Source organism: Canis lupus, chromosome X, assembly GCF_011100685.1.
Source record: "Canis lupus familiaris isolate Mischka breed German Shepherd chromosome X, alternate assembly UU_Cfam_GSD_1.0, whole genome shotgun sequence".
NCBI lineage: Eukaryota > Metazoa > Chordata > Mammalia > Carnivora > Canidae > Canis > Canis lupus.
The window spans coordinates 102,220,909-102,247,803 of record NC_049260.1 but is presented as its reverse complement, the minus strand read 5'-3'; the positions used below and the strand labels follow the sequence as shown (position 1 = coordinate 102,247,803).

General features: G+C 40.6%; 1 protein-coding gene across 10 annotated transcripts in view; it reads left to right on the top strand.

The window, feature by feature from the left end:
* The window catches only part of ZNF280C (zinc finger protein 280C), an 80,545-nt gene extending 54,274 nt beyond the window's left edge, over window positions 1-26,271 (top strand). For 5 of the 10 annotated variants that reach the window (XR_005386442.1, XR_005386441.1, XR_005386436.1 and 2 more), the window contains 6 exons: window positions 4,750-4,812; window positions 9,697-9,815; window positions 9,960-9,996; window positions 13,487-13,633; window positions 22,182-22,253; window positions 23,981-26,271. Coding sequence is in view for 2 of the 10 variants with exons in the window: in XM_038588291.1 (XP_038444219.1) it covers window positions 4,750-4,812; window positions 9,697-9,815; window positions 9,960-9,996; window positions 13,487-13,616 (349 nt within the window). In the remaining 8 variants the exon portion in view is untranslated. Of the gene's footprint in view, window positions 1-4,749; window positions 4,813-9,696; window positions 9,816-9,959; window positions 9,997-10,120; window positions 11,779-13,486; window positions 13,634-22,181; window positions 22,254-23,980 lie in introns of those variants that run through there. The other 5 variants (XR_005386439.1, XR_005386437.1, XR_005386438.1 and 2 more) reach the window with 5 other exon arrangements.
* Window positions 26,272-26,895: the final 624 nt, after the last annotated feature.

Genomic DNA, 26,895 nt, shown 5'->3' with positions numbered 1-26,895 from the left:
TGTACAAATTGTTCAGATATAAATACTCTAAGATGATTACTCAAACTGAGGTAGTTCCATTTATTTTCAGTCAGAAAGAAGATTGAAGCCAATTGAAGCCAATTGAAGCCAATTGAAGTGGTTTTTTTATGGATCATAACAAGACCTCTGTTACATGTTGTACCCCCTTCCCTACCACTGTCCCAGCTTAGCTCAACATATACAATATTGATTCATTTTGAATTCTCATTACCCACAATTTTCAGAGTCTTGACTCCCTTCCAGTCCAGGGCACCACTCTAACTTATCAACCTCATCCTTATAGTCACCTGTTTTGAATGTTGCTTTCTCTTTGTTCTAGAATCTTTTATATCTTCAGTCATGCTTAGCCTTGCTATCCATGAATCTCTTTTCTCTGTGTGCCTTTCCAAACTACCAAATTGCTTGATATAATTATCTCTGGATTTGTGATTCTTAACTTTAATTTGGTTCTGGGTTTTTAAAAAACTCTTCTTTATCTACAACATCTGTTTAAATTCTTTTCAATACCCTCAAGATTTTATTCTAGTCTCTTAGTTGTTAGTCTCTTTCCTACTAATTACTCAGAGGTCATCCTTCTCATTTTTCCAAAGATTAACTTTTTCTACCTAAAGTTTTTCTCCCTTTGTCCAGACATTAGTCCCAGAAAAAGACATTTCTTGCTTTTTGAAAGCAAATCCTTCCCCTCATCTCTTCCACTTTCTTCACAACCTTATTCAGTTATTTTGTACCTTCATCTCTTTCTATCCACGTTCCTTCACCTGCACATATCTTCAGATATTTTTTTAGGATGTAGGAGATTTGCCTTCACTTTGCATATCTTCTTGTCTTACTATCTACATTTTAAAGAGTTTTCTTTACTATCTTTTTTTAAAAGATTTTATTTATTTATTCATAGAGACACACAGAGAGAGAGAGAGAAGGAGAGAGAGAGACAGGCAGATGGAGAAGCAGGCTCCACGCAGGGAGCCCGATGTGGGACTCGATCCCGGGTCTCCAGGATCACACCCCGGGCTGCAGGCGGCACCAAACTGCTGCACCACTGGGGCTGCCCTTCTTTACTATCTTTAAGCTCAGTTTGTCTCAAGGTATCATTTATGGAAATGTGGAACATCAACTGAAAATAATACACTTTAAGTTTCTGAAGCCTCTGGCGCTCTCTTGATCTGCCACCATTCATAATGGCTTCCTGAATGTCCACCTTCTGCAATTTACCACTCTGCCTCCCAACTTCTGCAAGGATTTCTTCCCATATCTTAGTTGCTCTAAACCAGGCCCTAGCAAATCTTATTTTCAGTACATGCTAGGAAGAATGCTGGTATTTTTTAATTAAAGTATAATTAACATACAGTTATATTAGTTTCAGGTGTACAATAAAATGATTAAACAATTCTATACATTGCTCGGTGCTCATCAAGTGTACTCTTTTTTAAAGATTTACTTATTTGAGAGAGAGGATAAGTGGGGTGGGGGAGGGGCAGAGGGAGAAGCAGATATATCAGTTTCAAATTTCTTCTCCTATTCAGTAGGATGCCTTTTTGTTTTGTTGATGGTTTCCTTTGCTGTAAAGGCCTTTTATTTGGGGGGCACCTGGGTGGCTCAGTTGGTTTAGCTTCCAACTCTTGATCCCAGCTCAGGCCTTAATCTTAGGGTCATGAGTTCAGGCCCCATGTTGGGTTCCATGCTGGGTATAAAGCCTACTTTAAAAAAAAAAAGAAAAGTGTTTTATTTTCGTGTAGCTCCAGTAGCTTAATTTTGCTTTTGTTTCCCTTACCAGAGGAGACATACCTGGAAAAATGTTTCTACACAGCTGATATAAAAAAAAATTACTGCCCCCCCCCCAAAAAAAAAGAAATTACTGCCTATGTTTTCTTCTAGGAATTTAGCTTCAGGTCTCACATTAGGTCTTTAATCCATTTTGAGTTTACTTTTGTGTATGGTGTAGGAAGGTGGTCCAGTTTCATTCTTTTGTATGTAGCTGTCCAGTTTTTATAGAACTATTTGTCAAAGATACTGTCTTTTCCCCATTGTAGATTCTTGCCTCCTACAATTCATAGATGAATTGACCATATAAGTGTGGGTTTATTTCTGGACTCTCTATTCTGTTTCAGTGATCTGTGTATCTGTTTTTTGTTCTTGTACCATACTGTTTTGATCACTACAGCTTTGTAGAATATTTTGAAATCTGGAATCATGATACCTCGAGCTTTGTTGTTTTTCTTTTTTTAAGATTTTATTTATTTATTCATGAGAGACACACACACACAGAGAGAGGCAGAGACATAGGCAGAGGGAGAAGCACACTCCCCACGGAGAGCCTGTTGCAGCACTCAACCACTGAGCCATCCAGGTGCCCCTGTTGTTGGTATTTTGATAGTGATGAAGAATGCTGGTCTTTTATTCTGTGCCAAGCACATGGCTGCCCCAATGGAGCTTTAATTCTGCCCCTAATTTATAAGAGATTAAATTGGAAAATATTTTTAGTGTTTTTTATACCCCTGGTCATTCCATCCTCCTGTCTCCCATTTTTCATAGGTTCTTCAACTGTCTTGCAGGATCTCCAATACCATCCTATCCCAAAATATTCCCAATTGGCCTCAGGCTTCCTTTATAACCTTTTCCTAATTTCCAGTAAGCCCCAACTTTGCACTGTGTTGTCATCACACATGTCATCACTTACTCATTATTAGCCTCATAAAGAACTGAAAACTTCCACTTCTACTTTTCTAAGGGTCTTTGCATTTCCCTAATTCAGTGGTGCCTTGGTTCCTTTGTGGCCTTGGGTACCTCCCCCTGAATGGTACACCCTCACCCAGTGTGGACTTTTGTCATAGACTTGAGCTCTGTACCTGCAGAAGTCTCATTTTCTTAGAAGTTGTGGACCTTTATTGTCAGCCCACACCAACTCTCTAACAAGTCAGGCCTGCCAATTAACCTCCCCCAACATTGAGTTTATTTCATATTCAATATCTAAAGTGGCTTTCCTTATTCTGTGCTATTCCTTAGAATGCCCTTCTCAGTTGACCTGTGAAGAATCTGATCACTCATAGGAATCATTCCTTCCTTTGAGTTCTGTACCATTCAGCTCTTCTGCCTCATTAAATATGTGTCAGTTTTATCTACCTGAAAGAGCAGTTCTTTGTATGCAGCATGGCATCTATTCTGCAGCTGTTTTCATGGGGCTAGAGCTAGCCAGAACTGTTCTTTTCCTGTGCATATGTGGTATGCTGGTGATCATTTCCATTCATCTAAGGATAATCATTGACCTGGTGTGATGGCTGGTGTTTCTCAAACTTTGGCCTACATATGAATCACCTGAAAAATATGTTGAAATTGATTTCTGGGCCTCACTGGCAGCGATTAATTCAGCAGGTCTAGAGTGGGACCCAAGACTATTTCTGATTGAGTGGGAAGGTGATATGGATGTTACTGGTCCATGAATCACCTTTTGAGTAATCCAGTGCAATGCTAGTCCTGGCTAATCCTGCCTGGCTTTTTAATACAGGAAAGCTTTGGTTATCAGTTTGAAAGAGGGTAGAGGGATGCTCACTCAGTTAAGTAGTTTACTTGCTTTCCGCTCACATCATGATCTCAGGGTCTTGGGATGGAGCTCCTTGCTTGTCTGCTTGAGGATTCGCTTTCCCTCTCCCTCTCTTTCTGCTCCTCCCACTACGCTCACTCACTCACCCTCAAATAAATAATCTTTTTTTAAAATGAAAATAAAAGGGGGTATAAAAGCTGTTGCCATGGCTGAAAACTTTAGTTAGTGTTTTTTGTTGTTGTTGTTGTTGTTCTGTGCATAGGGGAATTATTGTTTTAATTCATGAGCTCTGTTTTGCTTTCCGTAAAGGCTCTCCTAAAAATTGCAAAAGATTCTTTACATGTGGGCAGCCCGGGTGGCTCAACGGTTTAGTGCTGCCTTCGGCCCAGGGCGTGATCCTGGAGACCCGGGATTGAGTCCCACATCAGGGTCCCTGCATGAAGCCTGCTTCTCCCTCTGCCTCTCTCTATCTCACTCTGTGTGTGTCTCGTGAATAAATAAATCAAATATTTAAAAAATATTCTTTACATGTTTCATTTTACTGATGGCAAATAATGTAATTTAGCCCAAGTAGCATTTACTTCAAGGATCATTCGGATTCTCCCCCCTTGCTAAATATATTAAGATAAGAAAGTGATAATTATTATTCATAACAATTTATATTATAGCAAAACACATTATTAACAAATACTTTTTAAATTGTCTTCAACTCTTAATAGTTGATAAAATTTAATTGATGTTCTTTGCATTTTTAACTTTGAGAGCCCTTTTTTCAGTAATGGTGAGGGTACTGATTAAGAATATTCTCAGGGAGGGATCCCTGGGTGGCTCAGCGGTTTAGCACCTGCCTTCGGCCCTGGGCGTGATCCTGGGGTCCTGGGATCGAGTCCCACATCAGGCTCCCTGCATGCTTGTCCCTCTGCCTGCGTCTCTCATGAAAAAATAAATAAAATCTTTAAATAAAAAAAGAATATTCTCAGGGGAAAAAATATTCTCAGGGAAATACGTTGTTAGAACATACACAGGCAAAATGTAAGATAAAAAACTTGATTAAAAGAATAGAATTTAATAACTTAGGTCAAAATTTTTTATTCAAAACTAAGAAACTAAACATGGACTTTGAAATATGGTCATAAAATTATTATGACTTATTATATAATAAAAATCTCATTTGTCTGTTATCTCTCCAGCTCTCATAGCAACCATCCAACTAGACGGTTTTATATTTTTAAGAAGCATTCTGGAACTCTCAGGTAACTAGTTGATCTTTTTCCATTATCTCTATTGAAAAATTGTAGTAACTTTTTTAATCTGATGCTTAAATATCTAGTTTGGAAAATGAATGATTGCTACCAGACATAATACACTTCTATTCATTATATCATAGATCAAGGAGGAAATAATCTGTGTTTTCTGGCTAAATTTTGTTTCAGTGGTATTAGGCATTAATCCATGAAACTTACATGGATTTGCACTGAAAAAAATAAGGCTCTCTGACAATATTTGAAGATTAAAAAGATGTTTAAGTTATCTAGTAAATTGACTAATACTTTATTGGTTTTGATTAATATATAGCCTTCATAATTCTTGGGGTTTTTTTAAATTTTGAAATAAAGAAAAGTACACAGCCTCTTCACAAAAGGAATTGCTGATGAGCATTTCTAAAGGCATAACTTTGATGATACCACACATACTTAGCTCACAACCCACTAAGCATCGTTTTTTCCACATTCTTCTGATTTCTTTTGACTTCATCTTCCTATGTTTAATTATTTTGTTCATGTTGTTGTTGATATTTAAAATTAAAGTACCAAGGTCTTGATAGCACCAGGCTAAGACATAGACTTAAGTTTAGCCAGTACTTGTTTAGATGCTCTGATTTAGTGGGAAAGTGGAGGATGGGATGATATATCTCAAGATCTTGGTATTTATTATTATTTTTTTAAGATTTTATTTATTTGTTTGTTTGAGAGAGAGAGAGAGAAAGCAGGAGCAGCGGGAGAAGGCCAGAGGGAGAGGGAGAAGCCGGCTCCCCATGGAGCTAGAAGCCTGATGTGGGACTCGATCCCAGGACCCTGCAATCCTGACCCAAGCCAAAGGCAGATGCTTAAGCAACTGAGCCACCCAGGCGCCCATGTATTTATTATTCTTTCTGCCTCATTTACTCTTCCCTAGATATCTGCATGGCTAGTTCCCTCACCTCCTTCAAGTCTCTAGTCCAATGAGTGAGCCTTTCTTTGATCACTCCATTTAAAATAGCATCCTTTCCCCTGGACCCCATTCCCACCACTCCCTTTCTCCTTTTATTTTTTTTTTATTTTTCTTCACTTTTTACTTTCCAACATGTTGTATACTTCACTCTTTGTTTATTATCTGTGTCTTCTCACCAGAATGTGTGGTTTGGTTACTTGTCTATGCCAGTTGTTTACCAAGCATTGAATAGTGCCTGACACATGGTAGGCATTCTGTAAATATTTTGAATAAGTTAGTGTATATGTTGAAGATGACATGGGGATGATGTCAACATCACCAACAGCTCATAGGTAGAGGCAAGTTTGATTCTATTGTAAAAAATATACTAATGCTATTTTTAAAATATTACAACATTTAAGGAAGTAGAATTTTACTGAAAAATTTTATAAGAATGAAAAGAGTTTTATTAATTCTAAAGATGAGAGTTTAATTTTATTTTTACCTCATTGTTGTCAAGCTCAGTTGCATGCTTTGTGCTGATTCTTGAATTGATTCTATGACTTTTAAGATCTGAGATGCTTTTTTAACTTGAGTGGGCCTCAGATTTAAATAGAAAGTTGAGGGGATCCCTGGGTGGCTCAGTGGTTTAAACGCCTGCCTTTGGCCCAGGGGGTGATCCTGGAGACCCGGGATCGAGTCCCACATCAGGCTCCTTGAATGGAGCCTGTTTCGCCCTTTGCCTGTGTCTCCACGCCTCTCTCTCTCTCTCTCTCTCTCTCATAAATAAAATCTTTAAATAAATAAAAAAATAAAAAGAAAGTTGATAAATTTCTGTGTATGGGACTTAGCATATTTATAATTCTATAAAACAGTAAATTTTGTAATTAGTGTTTTGTTAAAATGCAATATTCATTTTTTATTTATTGTACACCTATTATGTATAACACAGTGTAGCAATTCCCATTAAGTTGACAGTGATGAGGAAGGCTTGGTACCAACCTTCAAGGAATGCACAATTTATGATAAGGTGTAAATATAAGTAACTACAGTAATATAGGAAGGTTCATAATAAGTACAGTTAGAGCTACTGATTTCAAAGGGAGGAGAGATTTCTACTTGGAAGAAGCATACTGGGAATTATATGTGGGCAAATCCAACTCCAATAAAAAAATATACGAAAAAAAAGAAAAACAATGAATACCCACCATTTGCTTCGACGTGGATGGAACTGGAGGGTCTTATGCTGAGTGAAATATGTCAGTCGGAGAAGGACAAACATATATATGGCTCCACTCATACGGGAAATATAAAAAATAGTGAAAGGGATTATAGGGGAAAGGAGAGAAAATGAGTGGGAGAAATCAGAGAGGGTGACAGAACATGAGAGACTCCTAACTCTGGGAAATGAACAAGGGGTAGTGGAAGGGGAGGTGGGCAGAGGGATGGAGTGACTGGGTGACAGGCACTGAGAGGGGCATTTGATGGGATGAGCACTGGGTGTTATATGTTGGCAAATCGAACTCCAATAAAAAAATATACGAAAAACAAAACAAAAAAAGAAGCATAAGAGCATTTTAGTTAGAAGAAATAGTATAAATAAAAGTACAGAAAAGAAAGAGGAAAAGGCATACAAAATGAATGACTAGTGGTGCAATTTAGATGGAACATGAAGTTTATATAACTTAGTATTGAGATTAAAGTCAGGGGAATAGTTTTGAGCTCAGGGCTAGATGTGGAATCCTTGAAAACTAGGCTAGGGAGTTTGGACCCATTGGACAAACTATTGGAGTTTTGTATAGAATCAAGATCAATTTGGAGGGTATATGAGGTAAGATGCAGCTGCAGGAGACACATAGAATATTTAAGACTATTATGGTGAGACGCCTGGGTGGCTCAGCAGTTGAGCATCTGCCTTTGGCTTAGGTCCTGTTCCTGGGTCTGAGGTTCAAGTCTGGCATCAGGCTCCCTGCAAGGAGCTTGCTTCTCTCTGTGTGTCTCTCATGAATAAATAAATAAAATCTTTAAAAACTAAGACTATTGTAGTTAAGACTGATTTAGTAAGAATCTGGGTTCAGGTGGTGAAGTGGTATCACACTGTTTAAGAACATGGGCTCTGGAATCAAAGGGCTCACTTTCAATCTAATTTTGGCCTTGGTAGGTTATTAAACTTGACCCTGTCCTTTATAAAATTATAATTTATAGCACCTACCTCTTTGGTTTGTTAAAGGATTCAGATGAAATATATCTAAAACTCTCAGCCTGGCACAGAGTAAATGCTCGATAAATTGTTGATATTATAAAATATTTGAAATATTGACTGTTTTAAGAAAAAAGATAATTTTGAGACTTTGTGTTGGGAGCATGACATCATACGAAAGATTAGTTAGGAGAAATGGTTTTCGGGGGTTGGGAGGAAAACATAATTTCAGTTTATGAAGGTCACTTTTGATGTGCCAGTGTGACAGCCAAGTATAAATATATAGCAGGCTGTTAAGACTAGAGCTGCAGTAGGGGTGCCTGGGTGGCTCAGTCAGTTAAGTGTCTGACTCTTGGTTTCAGCTCAGGTAATGATCTCACAGGTCATGGGATCAAGCCCCTGAGGTAGGGGTGGGATCTGCGCTCAGAGGGGAGTCAAAGATCCTCTCCCTCTGCCCCTGCCCTCACTCCCATGCAGGCTCGTGCTCGCTCGGTGTCTCTCAAAATAAATAAATAAATCTTAAAAAAAAAAAAAGACTAAAGCCACAGGGGGAGAAGTCAGTCTAAGGTACGCTACTGGTTTTTATTCCTATACAAATGAAGTACTTAAAATTAAAGTATCCAGTGAACTGTAAAACTATGTTTATGCTCATTAACTGACTGATAATAACAAAATTACATGATGTATTTTTAAAACCTTCCCATTTCTTTTCTGATTTTATCACCACTAAAATAAGACACTAGATTATAGGCTCCACAGAGTTTACCCTCTTTTGTTCACTTTTGCATCCACAACACTTAGTAGTAACGAAGTGTGTAAAGAAGATCCTCAGATGGGCAGCCCGGGTGGCTCAGCAGTTTAGCGCCACCTTCAGCCCAGGGCCTGATCCTGGAGACCCGGGATTGAGTCCCACGTTGAGCTCCCTGCGTGGAGCCTGCTTCTCCCTCTGCCTGTGTCTCTGCCTCTCTGTCTCTGCCTGTCTCTGTCAGTGGTTTAAACGCCTGCCTTTGGCCCAGGGGACGATCCTGGAGACCCGGGATCGAATCCCACGTCGGGCTCCCGGTACATGGAGCCTGCTTCTCCCTCTGCCTGTGTCTCTGCCTCTCTCTCTCTCTCACTGCGTGCCTATCATAAATTAAAAAAAAAAAAAAGATCCTCTGAAAATGTATATTGTTTTTTTTGTTTTTGTTTTTGTTTTTTTAATTTTTATTTATTTATGATAGTCACACACAGAGAGAGAGAGAGAGGCAGAGACACAGGCAGAGGGAGAAGCAGGCTCCATGCACCGAGAGCCCGATGTGGGATTCGATCCCGGGTCTCCAGGATCGCGCCCTGGGCCAAAGGCAGGCGCCAAACCGCTGCGCCACCCAGGGATCCCTGAAAATGTATATTGAATGAATATTATATGCTTGCTTTCCAGATGGGCAAAGGCACAGAAAGAATGGGATGACTTGCACCAATTGTTAGTGGAGCCATGGCTGGGTTTTAGGTCTAACTCCTGTCTTTCAGCAATTGATATGAGAAGGAACAGTTTATAAAGCACTAAATGTTAGCATAACTTCAGCATACTCTGTCATTTTCTAGAGTACTGTTTCAGATAAATCAGGCTTGTATAACAAAATTGGAAATTGATGGTCATGACACACAAAAAGCAAATCAAGAGTTATTACATGGAAAAATAATTACTGAATTTGCATATGGCTTTCATAAAAGATTAAAAACCTTTACTTTCTTTTTTCCTTCACAGGGGCATTACTCTGGTGTGCCTTAAATGTGACTTCCTAGCTGATTCTTCCAGTTTAGACCGTATGGCTAAACACTTATGTCAACGTAAAACTCATACTTGCCAAGTTATAATAGAGCATGGTATGTATTTATAATTATGTTAATTTGAATTTCTGATACTTTTTCCAATGTTTTTGATCAGCCACAATATGGCTCTTATGTATTAAAGTGATAGCCTTACTCATTATCTACACTATTTTAAATGTAAAACTCTTCTAATTTCAGTTCCTGAAAGTACCTCAACTTCTGAATCCACTTCTGAGTAAGTTTAATTTTCATTTAGTGTATTTCTCTTTGATGGATTTTAGCACTGTTGCATTTTTAAATGTATCATTAATAGAAATGAAAAATATTAAAGTATTTTGTTTTTGTTTTTGTTTTTAAAGCCGCTTGTTGAAATAGATTCCTGCTCTATGGAGCTCGTGCAACCTGGTGCAAGACAAGTTGGAATTTCCTAAGTTCAAAGTTCTGAAGTGTTTTCTTACACAAAGGCAGTTTCCTAAGTTCAAACTTCTGAAGTGTTTTCTCTCACGAAGGCGGTTAAACAGCCAAGTTCATGACACTAGCTCTGATTCAGCTCTTTTCAGCTTTCAGATGGCACTAGATTCTTATTCCACCTTATCTTTGTGTCAGGTTAACATATCTTAACATATGCTTTTTTCTCCAGTTGGCTCTCTCCAAAAATAACTTTTGTTGCTATGGTCTTTTTTTGCTTTGCCTAAAATAATTTGTGTTTTTCTCTGCTGTACTTGCCTTCAGAATATTGCATTCCAAATGAAATGGCTATTCATTTTCTTTGTCTGTTTTGTCTGGTTTCTTAGTTAATTTCTTATAAGTCTTACATTTTTAGGTCAGATAGCTGTCTTTTTCCTCTTTCCTTGTCTGTCATTGTTCTATTTTTCATATTTTTCAGATGCAGAAGCAACACAGAAATTTCAAAAAATGTCCAGGATACTCCTGGTCAGTGTCCCCCTTCGATGGACACAACTGATGCCTGTTCTCTCTTTCCAAGGAATGTGAATTATTTGACTGTGAGACCTCCTCTAGATTGTGGCCTTAAGAAATCAGACCTTGGGGAGAGTCCCTTCCTTCATGACTGGCCTCCCATAAGGCTGATGCTAATTTGGCCAGAGATGACCTCAAGGCCCACCAAATTGAGCACAACTTCCCATTGGGGGCTTTGGTTCTTGATCTTATGCTTATGGGTTCGTTCTAACCAAGAAAGACCCATCAAATCAATGCTTCAACATCCAAGTTGAAGTTTAATCATTTTGGCTGCTGCCCTTTAATCCTTGTCTAGTATGCATGCAGTCCAAGGTATATAAAAACTGGTTTGTAAGGAACCAAGGTTACTTTCATGTTCTTGGAAACAAATTTCTAAAATTACAGTTCCAAAGTTATAGTTATTTGTACTGTCATTTAAAGTTTTATCCAGTATTAACCCTAGGAGTTTTCAGCAATACTAATATTCAATTTTTTTAAGTTTAATTTTATCTTGGTTTTACGTGGTTCTTTACCAGATTTATTGATGTGTGTTTTGTTATGTCCACTTTTATCTCTTCTCTTTAAAACTTTTGTTTTGTGTTTGTTTTGTTTTGTTAATAACTTCAAAATTCTTTAGAATTCTCTATAAATTTCTTGTAGCTACCTATTGATACCTTCTAGATTTGGTAATTATTCAGACCATTAGACATTATTACCATACTATCTTGGGATTATCATTCTCTTAGTAATTATCAGTTCAAAGACATAAAGAATTGGCAAAAAAACACTTCTTACAGACCTTAAAACAAATTTTAAAGTTATGTTTCTGTACATCTAATACATAATATCTTCTTAGCCATTAATGTAATTCCTTTGGATAAAGATAATATATTCATAAAATATTGGGACCAAAAAATGCACTTGTTTCTTGCCCATATATATATAGATGTATATTTTTTTTATTTTGGTGTTTGTTTATTTTGGTTACATTGAATATAGATTTGCTGAACAGTTTGATGTTATTACTTATTTTTTTAATAAAATTTGTATTGGTAAAGTGCCTCAGGAGTTATTCATGTGAAAGCTGTAGAACTTATCATATGAGTAGGAGCATTGCTTTGCTTCTTACATGGAAGCCTGATTACTTGGCCTGCAGATTGAGAGCTTTACTGTGTGCATCTTGCAGTTTTTCCTCTGGCACAGTTAAAAGATCACTATGTATATGTTTTACTAATTTCTTGAACTTTAGAGGCTGGCAAAGTCCCTTTGTGATCTTTAATAACAATTAAGGTGGTCAGGTTCTGAAGCGATTTGACTCAGCCATGAGTGTTTTTTTTTTTTCATCTTAACATGAAAACTTCTTGTATCTTGTACTTATAATTGTACTTTGAAATGGCCTTAGTCCCTTTGGGCTGCTATAACAGAGTGTCACAGACTAGGTATCTTATGAACAACAGAAATTTATTTCTCACAGTTCTGGAGGCTGGGAAGTCCATGATCAAGGCACTGGCAGATTCAGTGTCTAATGAGGACCCACTTCCTCATTCGTAGAAGGATATTGCTATATCCTCCTGGCAGAAGGGGTGAGAGTTCTTCTGGGGTCTCATGTACAAGGATACTAATCCCATTCATGAGGGCTCCACCCTCATGGTGCAGTTATCTCCCAAAAGCCACACCTCCTAATACCATCATATTGGAGATTAGTTTTCAACATATGAGTTCAAACATTCAGCCTATAGCAGAAACATATTAAAACCAGTTCCAATGACCAACTGTTACGTAGTCTACTTCTTGTAATTCAAAAAAGTTGAATCCATTAGTTTTAATTTTCCAGACTGTAAATGATTTTCCAAAATTTCCAAAAGTGTTGTTTCTTAGTAGTGTTTCTACTAGTACCTGTTTCTTAATAGTAGACTTAACAATATTCAAGTCTTTATTTCCATACCTGACCCCAGAATGTTTTTCCATCCACCATCTTTCTATCCACTTTTTTTTTACTTTTCAAAAATTGTGATGAAAATACATAACAGGGGAAGCCCGGGTGGCTCAGCGGTTTAGTGCCGCCTTCAGCCCAGGGCCTGATCCTGGAGACATGGGATCGAGTCCCGCGTCGGGCTCCCTGCATGGAGCCTGCTTCTCCCTCTGCCTGTGTCTCTGCCTTTCTCTCTCTCTCTCTCTCTCTCTCTCTCTGTCTGTCTCTCATGAATAAATAAATAATCTTTTAAAAAAAGAAAATACATAACATAAACTTTGCCATCGTAACCATTCTCAAGTGAAAAATTCAGCACTGATTAATTATACTAAGTTTTAAACTTTTGTCCAGATATAACTTCTTTGTGGTTTCAACATAAAGTATAATACTCTTAAAGTTCTATGTCCCTATAGCACCATTTCTTTTACTTTATTTGAATAAAACATTTCAAACACTAAACACTTGCTTATAGGCAGTTAGTTGAATTTTAATTGGTATAAATGAGTTTTAGCTTGACATTTTGATCCCATTACCCTCAGGCTCTTCTAAATAGTTCTTTCATTTGATTCAGAAATAGCCATCTCTTGTATGTGTGCTTTTTAAAAGGTTACTGCTGAATAAAGGTGTTATTGGCTCAGTTTTAATCCATCACCATTCTTAGAAAAATAACCTCTGAACTACAGAGACTTAGTCTCTTGCTCTTTTTTGTCAAACTGCCAAAACATCTCTTTGGGCCTCACTTACTTGTTCAGCAAATATTTATTGAGCACTTACTATGTGCCTAACACTATTCTAGGTGCTGGAAAAGCAGACTGAAATCTCTTCCCTGGTGGAGCTTACATTTCAGTGGTGGAAGACAAGACGATAAAAAAATAAGAAAATTAAGTAGTATGTTAGATGATGATCAATGCTATGGAGAAAAATAAAGTGGGCAAGGAGGATGGTAAGTATGGGCTGGGGTTGGGAGGCTGCCATTTTAAATTTGGTAGTCATGTTAGTCCTCTGTGAGAAGAAGACATTGAGTAAAGACCTGAAGGAAGTGAGGAAGTGGGCCACTGGATTATCTATTGAAAGAGCATTCCAGAGAGAGAATAGCAAATGCAAAAAGTCCTGAAGGGAAAACTAGAACCCTCACACATTGCTGATGGGAATGTAAAATGGTTCAACAACTGTGGAAAACAGTTCAGCAGTTCATCAAAAAGTTAAAACAGAATTACCATATGACCCAGCAATTCTGCTCCCAAATATATATCCAAAAGAATAAAGCCAGGGACTCAGATACTCATATATGCATGTTCATAAAATGTTTAGAAACTACATAAAGATGGTTATATGACATTGTGAGTGTACTAAATTCCACTGAATTGTTCACTTTAAGATGGTTGACTTTTTAAATTTTGATTGTAAGGTATGTGAACCTCACCTCTACAAAAAAAAAAACCTTAAGCTTAGCAAATTAGGATGATGAAGGAAATCTTTTTAAACTAACCTAATAAAAATCAGCTAACATAATGATGAAAGGTAGAAAGAACAAGTCCTGAAGTAGGATCATACCTAGCTCAAGGGACAGCAACAAGACTGATGGGGCTACAGTGGAGTGGGGCTGGACAGGGGAGTGTGTAGTAGGAGATGGGGCCTGCAGGTGATGTGGACCACGTAGTAAAGGGCCTTCTAGACAATTATAAGGGCTTGGCTTTCATTCAGAGATAGGAAGCCGTAAGTGGATTCTGAATGGAGAAGTCTTTTCTATCTCAATGAAAAACAAAAATTCTTTTTTTTAAGTAGGCTTCATACCTATTGTGGACCCCAGTGCAGGACTTGAACTCAGGACCCTGAGATCAAGAGTCAGATGCTTAATCAACTGAGCCACCAGGCACCCCCACAAAAATTCTTTATTACAGTCTTAACAGGGTCACCCTAGCTGCTGTCTTGAGACTAAGCCACAAGGGACCAAGGACAGAATCAGGGAGATGAGCTAGGAAGCTGTTTAATAATCCAGTTGGGAGATAATAGAGGTTTCATTAGGATGGTGAGAGTGTAAGTGATAAGTGGCTCAAGTGAGGGTATATCCTGAAAGTTGAGCCAACAGAATTTGATGGTTTGGAGATGAAGTATGAGAGAAAAGGTGCTGTGGAGGACAGCGCAGTCATTAGCCCAAGCAACTGGAAAGATTATTGAGGTATAAATGATTAACTGAAATGGAGAATAGAGAAGACTGAAGGAAGAGTAGATTTGGGAAGGAAGATGAGGACTTTGATTTGGGACAGGTTTGCATTTGAGATGCCTAATATAACCTAGGAGGGGATTTCATAGACATCCTGATGTGTGAGTTTGGAGTTTAGAGGAGAGGTCCAAGCTGTCAGTAACCTTTAAATTTATTAAAGAGTCACAAGACTATGAGATCACCAAGGAATAGAACAGGGATAGAGAAAGGACAAGGTCCACAGACTGAGCTCCAGGGCATTCCAACAGTAAGAGGTTAGAGAGATGAGAGGGAATCAGCAGAGGAGACTGAGGAGTGGCTGGTAATGTGAGATGAATGCTGGGGGAGTGACAGTGTCCTTGATCTCGGACGCCCTATTTGTACAAGTGGGCACTAAGTTGTTCTAGAGCTCTTGGATTCTGTGATGCTAATTTGGTTATATCTAAACATCACTTACAAATTGTTCTTAGGAGGAAGTGAGTTCAGAATGCCACCTACCACCATCCCCAATAGCATAAACAGAAAGTCTTTCAACATTGAGATTGAAATACCCCGATTACTCCTAGGCATAGTTAACTTCCTACATGGGATCTTGTAAAAGTAACACTCTTCCACTTGTCCAAAAGAAAGTATCTAGATCTGGAATGAATATCCATAATTTATGAGTGGTTTATAACCTAAAGGTACCATGGTCAAATAAATGTAGGAAATACTGGGTTACATTTGCATAGTTTAATATGGGATTGTTCATGCTACATGTGTCTGTGCTTCTCTAGAAGAATTTAGTAAGCACTTATTGGACCTTGGAATTTCACTCACACACACACACACACACACACTTAATAACTTCTAAATATTAATCTTCATAAGATACAGTGTGGAGAATACTAACCTAGATTAATTATTGTCAGATTTTCTGAATTGAAAAAAAATAGTTGAATGAAGGGATTGACTAAGATGAACTTCTAGACATTTCATTCATGTTCGTGAATCATTTGTAAGGTGGCAGATGTAACTGAAGACTAGCAATATCCATTTTCATAGTCTTAGAAATTATATCAGGAGAAAATTGTATGCTCCTTATGATGTTTATAAAATCTAAGAAATAGGGCAGCCCAGGTGGCTCAGCAGTTTAGCGCTGTCTTCAGTCCAGGGCACGATCCTGGAGACCCGAGATCTAGTCCCATGTCGGGCTCCCTGCATGGAGCCTGCTTCTCCCTCTGCCTGTCTCTGCGCCTCTCTCTCTCTGTCTGTGACTATCATAAATAAATAAAATTAAAAAAAAAAAATCTTTTTAAAAATTCTAAGAAATACATTAATGGAACAGACCAGTAATTTGTGTTGAAGGGGATCGTCATTTTACATCATTTCAAACTCCAGAAGCTGGGATCCCTGGGTGGCACAGCGGTTTAGCGCCTGTCTTTGGCCCAGGGCGTGATCCTGGAGACCCGGGATCGAATCCCACATTGGGCTCCCGGTGCATGGAGCCTGCTTCTCCCTCTGCCTGTGTCTCTGCCTCTCTCTCTCTCTCTCTCTCTGTGACTATCATAAATAAATAAAAATTAAAAAAAATTCAAACTCCAGAAGCTTCAGACTCTTACCGTAATAATGTCTAGCTTCTCTCCATAACTTAATATGCTTAGCTTATCAATCTACTTGCCTACTTTTCTTGAAACCATTACTATTTTCAGCCTATTATTATATATTAAGGAGTTTCTTCCACTGTAAAGTTTACTTCCTGCTTATACACTTCAAGAGATCTTCCTTGATACTAAGATTATGAGTTTCAATACCCAACTCCAGAGTAAACCCTCCCTGTACCTTAAAAGGGGCAGTGTGTTGCAGTGGCTAGGAAACCAGGCTCTGCAGCAGACTGCCTGGGTAGATGGAGTTCCTACCCTACCAATAACTAAATATGTGTGACTTTGAGCTCTGTGCCTCAGTTTCTTCATTTGTAAACTGCAAACGACAGTACAAACTCATAAGGCTAAGGGAATTAAGTGACTACATACATGTGTATAGCACTTGGAACAGTGGTTGGCACACAAGAATATAAATCACCGTTGTTACCATTGTTGTTAGCTTATTACCACCCTTCCTGATTTTATTTTTGTTTTCATTTTATTCAGATAGAATAAACTTCTAAACTTCACCTAATTTTTCTTTTATTTATTAATTCATTTATTTAATTTATAGAGAATATGTGCAACAGTGGGGAGAGGGACATGGGAGAGGGGATCCCAAGCACACTCCCTACTGAGTTTGGAAACTGTGCTGGAGCTCAGTCTCATGACCCGAGCTGAAATCAAGAGTCAGATGCTTGGGGAACCTGTGTTGCTCAGTGGTTGAGGATCTGCCTTTGGCTCAGGTTGTGATGCTGGGGTCCTGGGATTGAAGCCCACATCAGACTCCCCGCAGGGAGCCTGCTTCTCCCTCTCCCTCTGCCTATGTCTCTGCCTTTCTGTCTCTGTCTCTTATGAATAAATAAGTAAAATCTTTAAAAAAAAAAAAAAAGATGCTTAACAGAACCACCCAGGTGCCCCCACCCTGTTTTTCATTATGACCTTCCTACAATCATTTTTGGTAATTTTCTTTACCTAACCCAGTGTGTCTTTCTTGAAAGTCATTGGTGGAACACATAGTACTAAAATTCAGCATGCCATTAGATTTTTAGTGTCTCAAGCTCACCAGACTTCTATATATATGGAATGTCTATGAATGCTCCTAGGTTGAATCCAAACTGCCTTTTTAAATAGTATTAAGGTATTTTCCCTAAATTATACTTTCCCTAAATTATACCCTTGACCACACCATGGTTCACCTCACACTCAAACTCCCCTCACTTCTCTCATTTTGAGATCAGCAGCCTCACTCCTGTCACTTTGCTATTAGACCACCTGGAAAAGCTTGCTGTCATCAACAAACTCAGAAGCTAAGGTGTATCTCTTCTACTGTTTTTAATCCTTCATGCTGAAAAATACCTATTTATCCATACCACTGTGATACATGATGGTATACATGGAGTTAAGCCTTGAAATAAGACAGTCCTAGGTTTACATCCTGGTTTTGTGTCTAGCCAGTTGTGTAGCCTCAAATAAACTACCTCAAGCCTCAGCTTTCTCATCAGTGAAAGGTATGTAATGACAGTTTCCTCATAAATTTGCTGTAACAAGTAGAGTGAGTGAGTGCGTGTGTAAGATTTGGCACTGGCTTGACAAAAAGGCATTCAACAAATGCTTCTCCCACTACTACCACTCATGTTACTGCTTTTCCTGCAACTGCTATTGCTGTTATTGCTTTCGTTGCTGTTACTACTATTACCATTGCTCAGAGGAGACCCTGGAAGCTACTCCTCAGTGGAATCTTCTCCTTGACAGTTTTAGTGGCAGTCCATCAGCCCTGTGGTTATCTGTAACTTTGTATTCCAGTTCCCAGGTCTTGCAATACATACATTCCTCAGAACTGCTGGGTGGATGATGTTCCACCACAGAGCTTCAATTACATGTGGTATAATTCTTTAACTTTGGAAATGAGTGTAGTTCTGTCCATAGGCTATGAAACAGCACTGTCTTGTTGAAAATTAGTATAGAATCCAATCTGCTTTGGAGGAAAATTTGTCTTTTGCACTTAGAGAGTCCTTTCCTTGCAGGAGGCTTTTTAGTAATTATTACCATTTCCAGGAATCTTGGCTACTTATTCAATACTATTGATTCTGTGGAAAAGCTTAATTGTAAACACCAGCAGTAAAGTGGCCTTTTTAAAAATTTATTTATTTATTCATGAGAGACAGGCAGAGACATAAGCAGAAGGAGAAGCAGGCTCCCCACACGGAGCCTGATGTGGGACTGGAATCTGGGACCCCAGGATCACACCCTGAGCCGAAGGCAGATGCTCAACCACTGAGCTACCCAGGCATCCCAGCCTTTCTTTTTTAAAATGATAAAGAAGTTCCCTTTTTTCAGAGGTTAAGGATATTGTTACTCAGTCTTGTAATTGTTCCACTTGCACCTTATCTCCTTCCTCCTTCTCCATCTTCAGTAGATGTAACCTGACTAGATTAATTATAACATAGAAGGAACATTTTAAGTTGTACAAGTTTCTTGATAAAATGGTGAGAATAGGATAATTCTATCTAGCAAGTCTTGAGAGCCTCAGAGCATAAGAATTCCTTTTTTTTTTTTTAATTAATTGGGGGCGCCCGAGTGGCTCGATGGTTGAGTGTCTGCCTTCAGCTCAGATGGTGATCCTGGGATCCTGGGATCGAGCCTGATGTCAGGCTCAATCTCACAACCCCGAGATCATGACCTGAGCTGGAACCAAGAGTCGGACACCCAACCGACTGAGACACCCAGGCACCCCTGGAGAATAAGAATTCTTGAGTGAATCAGTAAATACCTCAAGCTTAGAAAACTAGGCTGTTTAACCAATTGTCTCTTATGGAATAAATCGGATGTCCTAAAGACCACAATGTGAAGTGATTTTAAAAGTTTATTTAGTTCTTTTGGTGACTTTCTTTTTTTTAAGATTTTATTTATTTATTCACTAGAACACACAGAGGGGAGAAAGAGAGAGAGGCAGAGACACAGGCAGAGGGAGAAGCAAGCTCCACGCAGGGAGCCTGACGTGGGACTCGATCCCGTGTCTCCAGGATCTTGCCCTGGGCTGAAGGCGGCGCTAAACCTCCCAGCCACCAGGGCTGCCCTTTTGGTGACTTTCAAGTGGCTTTGTGGTCAAATTACTTCAGTTATGAATAATTTAAAAGAAGAATATATTCAATGCAGCTTTATTTTCAAAACCGAATAATCAGGAAAAATCTGAGTGGTCTTCCATTTTCATTTCTTCCCAGTGCTCTTTATATCAGAGGAATTGAATAAGTATAATATACAAACTTTTTTCCATGAACTACATTTTCCATGTGTTATCTTAGTTAAATCTTTAAAAAAGTCTTGTAAAGATGATTTTCAATCCCGTTTTACAGATGAGCAAACTGAGTTAACTTGTAATTCTGAAAATAGTATCAGGATGTCCTGACTTGTTCACATTACAGAAACATTATCCTCAGGATCCCTGGGTGGCTCAGTGGTTTGGCGCCTGCTTTTGGCTCGTTGCGTGATCCTGGAGTCTCGGGATTGAGTCCCACGTCGGGCTCCCTGCATGGAGCCTGCTTCTCCCTCTGCCTGTGTCTCTGCCTCTCCGTGTCTCTCATGAATAAATAAAATCTTAAGAAAAAAAGAAACATTATCCTCCCTGCCCCGGTTTTCATACAATCTGAGCATTTTCATTAATGAAAGTTAGGGGCAAAAAAAAAAAAAAAAAGAAAGTTATGGGCAATTTCAAAAGTGACTTCGGATCTATAGAAAAGAAACCTTATTAGGAGGCCTAAAACTGCATTATCTTCATAGGTGGTGGAAAATACATAAGGACATTGAAAAAAAAGCTAATGCATGATCACATTGTTTGTTAATAGGAATGGAAAACTGGAAAGAATCTTAGAGGTCATGTCTTCCCATCTCAAATGGTGCAAGAAGCTCTTTAAAATACCTCTTTTGAAAAAAATAAAAAATAAAATAAAATACCTCTTTTGATGGGATGCCTAAGTGGTTTAGTGCGTTAGTGCCTGCCTTCGGCCCAGGGCGTGATCCTGGAGTCCCAGGATTGAGTCCCACATCCAGCTCCCTGCATGGAGCCTGCTTCTCCCTCTGCCTCTCTCTCTCTCTCTCTCTCTCTCTCTCTCTCTCTCTCTCTCTCTCTCTCTCTCCTCATCCCTCATGAATAAATAAATAAAATCTTTAAATAAAATAAAATACCTCTTTTGAAAACTGTTCCGTTTGTTAGAGCCAGACCATTCCTAGACTTTCCATCTCCCTCTCTGGCCCTCCCTTCCTAGAAGGACAGTTGGATCCTCAATTGCCTAGTTTGTCCCTGCCCCCAAGTTCTGGGCCTGTACCTGAGCTGAGCTAATGGTGATTAAACCCATTCAAGACCTGGCATCTAGCATCAACTCCCACCTCATCTACCACTTAGTCCTAAATGCAGCAAGAGTAGAGCTCTTAGTCCCAGGGCCAGGAGCACATCCTCCTCCTCTCAAGCTTAAGAGAAATAGAGAAGAATAAGAGAGATTAGCATCATGACTCTAGCTCTGCAGCTAGATCTTAGTCAAACCTTGCTCTAATACTGGGCAGCATTGTGACCCTGGGCAAGCTACTTTGACCATTCCGTACCTCAGAGGTTATTGTGAGGATTACACATTATAGTCCATGTTAAACATATCAGAGTACTTAGTGCATAGTAAACAATGTCGGTTGCCATTAATAATTGCCATTATTGGGGATCCCTGGGTGGCTTAGCGGTTTAGTGCCTGCCTTCGGCCCAGGGCATGATCCTGGAGTCCCAGGATCAAGTCCCACATCGGGCTCCCTGCATTGGAGCCTGCTTCTCCCTCTGCCTGTGTCTGTCTGTCTGTCTGTCTCTGTCTTTCATGAATAAATGAATAAAAATATTTTTTTTAATTGCCATTATTTCAGTTGGAGGAATAGAGGTTGGAAACTAGGCCAGATCTGATATTCTTCCCACATAATGATCTCCGTAGAAGGATAGGCAAAATCACAATATCTGGGATGCATCCTCTTTATCCCAAAACATTGGGATTTCCGCCTGGGATTGGTGGGTAAGGATCAGGTCGGTCAGATTTCTTACCCATGCTTTTACCTGATGCTTCCTCCAGTACTTTAAGATCAAATGCAAAGGGTCCTAATACTTACTTTATCACCAGGGAAGGGACTAAGTATCAACTAGAGTCAGCTCAGGTCATGAGATCCATTTCTCAGTCTATTTCAACTGGCGTAGAGGAATATTCTTGTGCCCACGATGGTACCTCCTAAGATTCTCAGGGCTCCTTACCTACCCAGCCTCATAATCTATTTCCCTGGGAAGGTGAGGTGCTTCTCAATGTCTCCTCTTCCTCCTTGATGCTGCTAGTAGTTCCTACCAGGGTCCACAGATTTCCCTTAGGAGAGATGAGCCCCAGTGATTTGGTAGAGGTAGCTTCTAAAAGTAACACTTAACATGAGATCTCCCTTCTTAACAAATTTTAGGTGTTCTTACCACACACACACACACAGGACACAAACTTTTGGAGGTGATGGATATGTTTATTATCTTGATTGTGGTCATGATCTTATGGGTATATGCCTATATCCAAACTCATCAAACTGTATAAACAAGTTCAGCTTTTATATATTAATTATATCTCAATAAAGCTATTTTTTTAAATTAGTAACCCTTCTAGTTTCAGGTGTCTAAGTGCCCAGACTTGGACCAGGATTAGCTCCTTCTGTACGGGCTTCCAACCCAGGAAATGGTCAGTACCAGTCAGAAAAACTCCTACTGGTAAACACTTTCCAAACTTCACTAATTTTAACCAGCAGAGGGCACACAGCAGACGTGCAAATCTCTATTTGATCTGTGCAAGATCTGTGTCTTGCATTGAGTGGTCCTCACAGCATAGAGGTGTTTATACTTGGATTAGTTCTTCAGTTGTCTCAGAGTGAAAAGGCTCTTGCCTAGTAATTTCAGACAAACATCCTGAGGACATTTGGTATGACTGAATATTTTCATCTATCCTAAGAGGATCCTGAAAGGATCTGCCTCACCAGAGTTTTGAAGCTCTGGCTTGGGAAAGGTAGTTTCTGATTTGAGAGTTGATCAGAAAGCCTGGGGACACCCACCTACCCACACACAGAGAGAAAACTTGCCAGAGAGAAGAGACCTGGAGACATGTGAGAATCAACCATGGACATTTTAAAAATACAAATTCCTGAGCCCTGCCCCCAGATCTGGTAGATCAGAGTGTCTGGGGCTAGTGTCCCAGGAATCTGTACTCTAACAGGTTGCCAACTGATTTCATGTGGTTGGTTATGAGCCAGTGTTTAGGAGCCACTAATCTAGGGGAATTTCTGGGCCTGCTATCTGAGTCCTGCTGCCCCAGTGCCAGTTGTTAGGGTCCTGGATATTTAAAGGGACTTGGAGTCAAGACAAGATTTGAAACCAGTGGAGCCTAGGCCAGCCCTTCCAGAGGAAGCAAAGCCTCTCCCAGTGAGGAGAATGAGGGATGGTGAGTGGAGGAGAGCCTATAAGTTAAGACAGTGACTGTCCCCTCAGGTATTACAAGAGGATAATCATTTACCTCTTCTGCATCTGCCACTCATAGTGGCTAGAAAAGCTGAGCCCTGCTATCCAGAGAGCTCTCAGCATATTTCTACACCCTCCATCCCCACCCTGCACTCAGGATGGGCTGGAGTAGTTTCACTCGAGGGGTGGGCTGCTCCAGCTCCTCTGGGCTGGGTATCCCTCCCAGGTACTGCTATAGGTGGTGGTGCTCAGAGCAGCATCTGGTCTTGGGCTTTCTGGCTGAAGGATCCTGCTAATATAGTTCTCAGCCTCATTGAGCTTCGCCAGAGCAGGTCATCAGACTGAATCTGGAGGCCTGAGAAAATGTACAGACACTAGAGGGTGGCTAGTTCTGGGGGGAGGGGAAGTGACAATATTCTACAGCCCCAAAGGCTGAGCAGCAAAATCCAGCTGTCTTTGTGGTTCTCAGCTATTGTCCACAGCAGGGATATCTTGGGACTCCTTTGGCTCAGAACTGACAATTTTGTCAACCACTTGGGCATCTTGCAGAGACCTGGTCAAGGGCAGCCCATTCAAGGAGGAATGTTCCCATTCTGGACTCCTGGATAATGACCTGCTTGCCAAACCCTTATGGGTCAGGGGGACTGGCTGGAGTGAACCTGCAATCCCTGCAAGGGTTCTGGAGCTTGGAACTAGCTAGAAAAGTCATATAATATCATCGAAGGAGCCTAGACTTGAAGTATAAAAGATCTTGCCTCACCATGTACTATATTGGACAAGTCACTAAATCTGTCAGCACATCTATATTCATATATGTAAAATGGAAATCATCCCCACTTCCTAGGGTTGAGGGAGCATTAAGTGAGCTAGTAAAGGAATGTAGTGTTTTAGCAAGGGCCCGGCATGTAACAGGCATTCAAATGTTAGTTATTTCTCTGGGTCCTATCTCTTAAACAGGTGAAGACTCAAGGGCATAGTCCGAAAAGTGAAGAGGAGCTGTAGAGGAGACATACTGGCCATCTCGGATCACTCCAGACACATAGTGAGGCTGAATGAGAGGCCTGGAGGCACCTCACTTCACTTTATATTCCCTGCTCCTCACCACCCTCACAGCAACAAGAGTATCATGGTTCTCTGGCCTCCTGAGTCCCCTTCCTCTGGTTGCATTCTGGGAACAGCCCATTCCCAAATCCTTTTGCTCAATCTGATGGAGGGCTGAGTGCCACTGTGCCACCCTGCTGATGCCAGCAGAAAGTTCTAGGGCTGGGAGAGTGGGACCCAGAAATTCTCAGGATTCCAAGACTTCTTGACTATTCCCAGGCACCTGAGGGAAAGCAGTGTTATTACTGCAGGAAAGGACAGGATCACAAAGGTGAGGCTCAGAGGACTGGTGAGTGCCTGCTAGTCACAGCAAAATTACCAGAGTCTTGGCAGGACCAAAAGATGACAGACTTGGGGAAGTTGAGAGTCTGGTTTTTAAGATGGGGACCAGCTAGCATGGAAATGACAGCCATGAGGTCCACACTCAGGAATCATCCAGGAAGACTGTTTGTTCCTCTCAGAGGAGCTATGAAAAGTAGAAGAGTTTTCCCTCTTGCTGGTCAGCAAGCTTGCTGAATCTTTCCAAAGGTTACTGAGTCTAGATGATGCTAAAACCTTCTTCTGGCTTCCCACTGTGCTTAAATAAAATCCCAACCCAAAAGGCCTGGCCTTACCTACTTCTCAGCCTCACCCCGTTATTTTCCTCCTTGCTCTCACTAGCCTCCTCTCTGTTCTTCAGATGCACTGACCTCACTTACATCTCAGGGCCTTGGCATTTGCTGTTTCCTCTGTTTGTGGTCCTTTCTGACCTCATCCCTGGTTGCTCTTCTTCATTCAGGTCTCCACTCAAACGTTATCTCCTCAGGGGAACCTTCTGTGTTCACTTTATCTAATATGTTGCCCTCCCCCACCTCCCTCACTTTCTATCCATTTACCCTGTTTTATGGCCCTCAGAGTCCTTATTACTCTCAAATTCTCTCATTATGCATCTCGTTTCTTGTTTAATGTCTATCTCCTTTATGAGAGCAGTATTTTATATTGTTCACCTGCATATCCCCAGGACTTAGCACAGTGGCTCCTAGTAGATGCTCAGTAAATGTTTGTTGAATGCCTAAAAGGTATCAGAGGCAATTTGGGTCTAGAAGAGGCAATCCTGATTAGAAGACCTGGAATGTTGTTCTCTTGACCTTGTTACAGCAGAGAAGTTTCCTGACCAAGACCAGAACTTGGACTGAAATGTACCCATTAGAATGGACCAGTGTACCTGCGGCCACTGTGAGATGGCCTAGCCCTGCAGCCAGGTCAAGAGCCAAAAGACACCACAACAGCAGGTCCTGTCCTGGGTAAGGAGTCAGCATGAAGTCTGAGACAAGGCCCAAGGTTTTTCTGTTGGGAAGAAGCATAGCAGCAGGGGTTTCAGCAGGCAGCTCACCATCAGACAACAGGTGCCCAGGCCCTCAGGTGAGATTCAGGGGCGGAGCATTGGTGGGGACAACCAGTAAGAAAACATAGCCCTAACTGAGATAGTAGTCAGGCTCCAAAGACAGATCCAGGCAGAAGCCAAGTAATGAAAACCAGACTGGGGGCTGGGACTTGGCCTGAAGTCAAGTGAAGGGTAGGATGGGGAGGTGATGGGGAGTTAGCCAGTTCTGGATGAAGAGGGTTGTAGGGACAACTAGGCAGGACCAGTCAGGCTACTTGTTTGGGTGGGAAGTGCATCTGCTATGTATTATCTCTCGCTGGGGTGGCGGGGAGGACAGGGGACATTCACTTACCAGAGGAAGGTGCTCAGGGCTGTCTGCCTGGGACCCTCTTTCCCTGGGCTCCTGACAGGAGAACTGCCTTAAGGAGCACCCCGAAACAAATCTATCTGGGGCTATTGTAGCTACGTCTTTATAGCCGCTCTTAGTGACTTTAACAATCAGACAGGGGGCTTTCACATCCATAGGAACAGACATTTAAAAAATACCTGCAGGACTCCTGCTGGAGAGCCACCAGAAACTCCCACTGACTCAAAGAGCAACAAACCATCCAGCCTCTTGTGTCAGCATCCCCAACCTCAGCTCCCCACTAGGGCTGCTCAGCTCTAGTCCTTTCACTCAACTCCCAAGGTCATTCCAGCCTCCCTACTTGGCCCATTCCCCTCACTTTACCAATCCAAATGTAACATTTTATTCAACACACAAAATAAAGTCAGTTATTTTTCAGCGGCTCCTCCCTGATGTCCAGTACATAACACTCTCAATTCCCACAGCACAGCCTCCAACGTGATGATGTTGTTGTCTAATTTTTGCTTGCAAGTAGTTTCAGTGCGTACATTGTTTCCACTTCTTTGAACATAGGGAGCAAATCCTCCTCTTGCTATGTTTCCTCCCTAGCACCTGGGATCTGGGGGCATAATAGATTGTTGACTTGAGCCCTGCCCTCTTCAAGAAAGAGTAGGAAGAAAAGACCACTCCGGGTGTCAGAGACTGCATGATGAAACATGGGAAGCAGGATTTCGCTACTTTGCAAGCAACTGGGCCCCTTGGGCAACCTATACTTTTTATTTTTAAATTCTGGGAAATAAGGAGAGAGCCACCTACTCTCAACCTCCAGAGAACCTAGGAAATATTTATGAGTCAACATCTCCTTTATAGGTTTCTCTATCTACCTCCATTGGCACCCTAGAAAAACATATCTGGCCTGTATCCCACCCCTCTGAGTGTTTCTTCCCACTGATGACACCGAGCAACACAAGGCCTAAGTCCTGAAGAAGTGACTTGAATGATTCAGGTGGCATAGAAGGCTGGTAGGGGGTGTGCCTTGGCAAAGTGTATCATTCTAGTAGG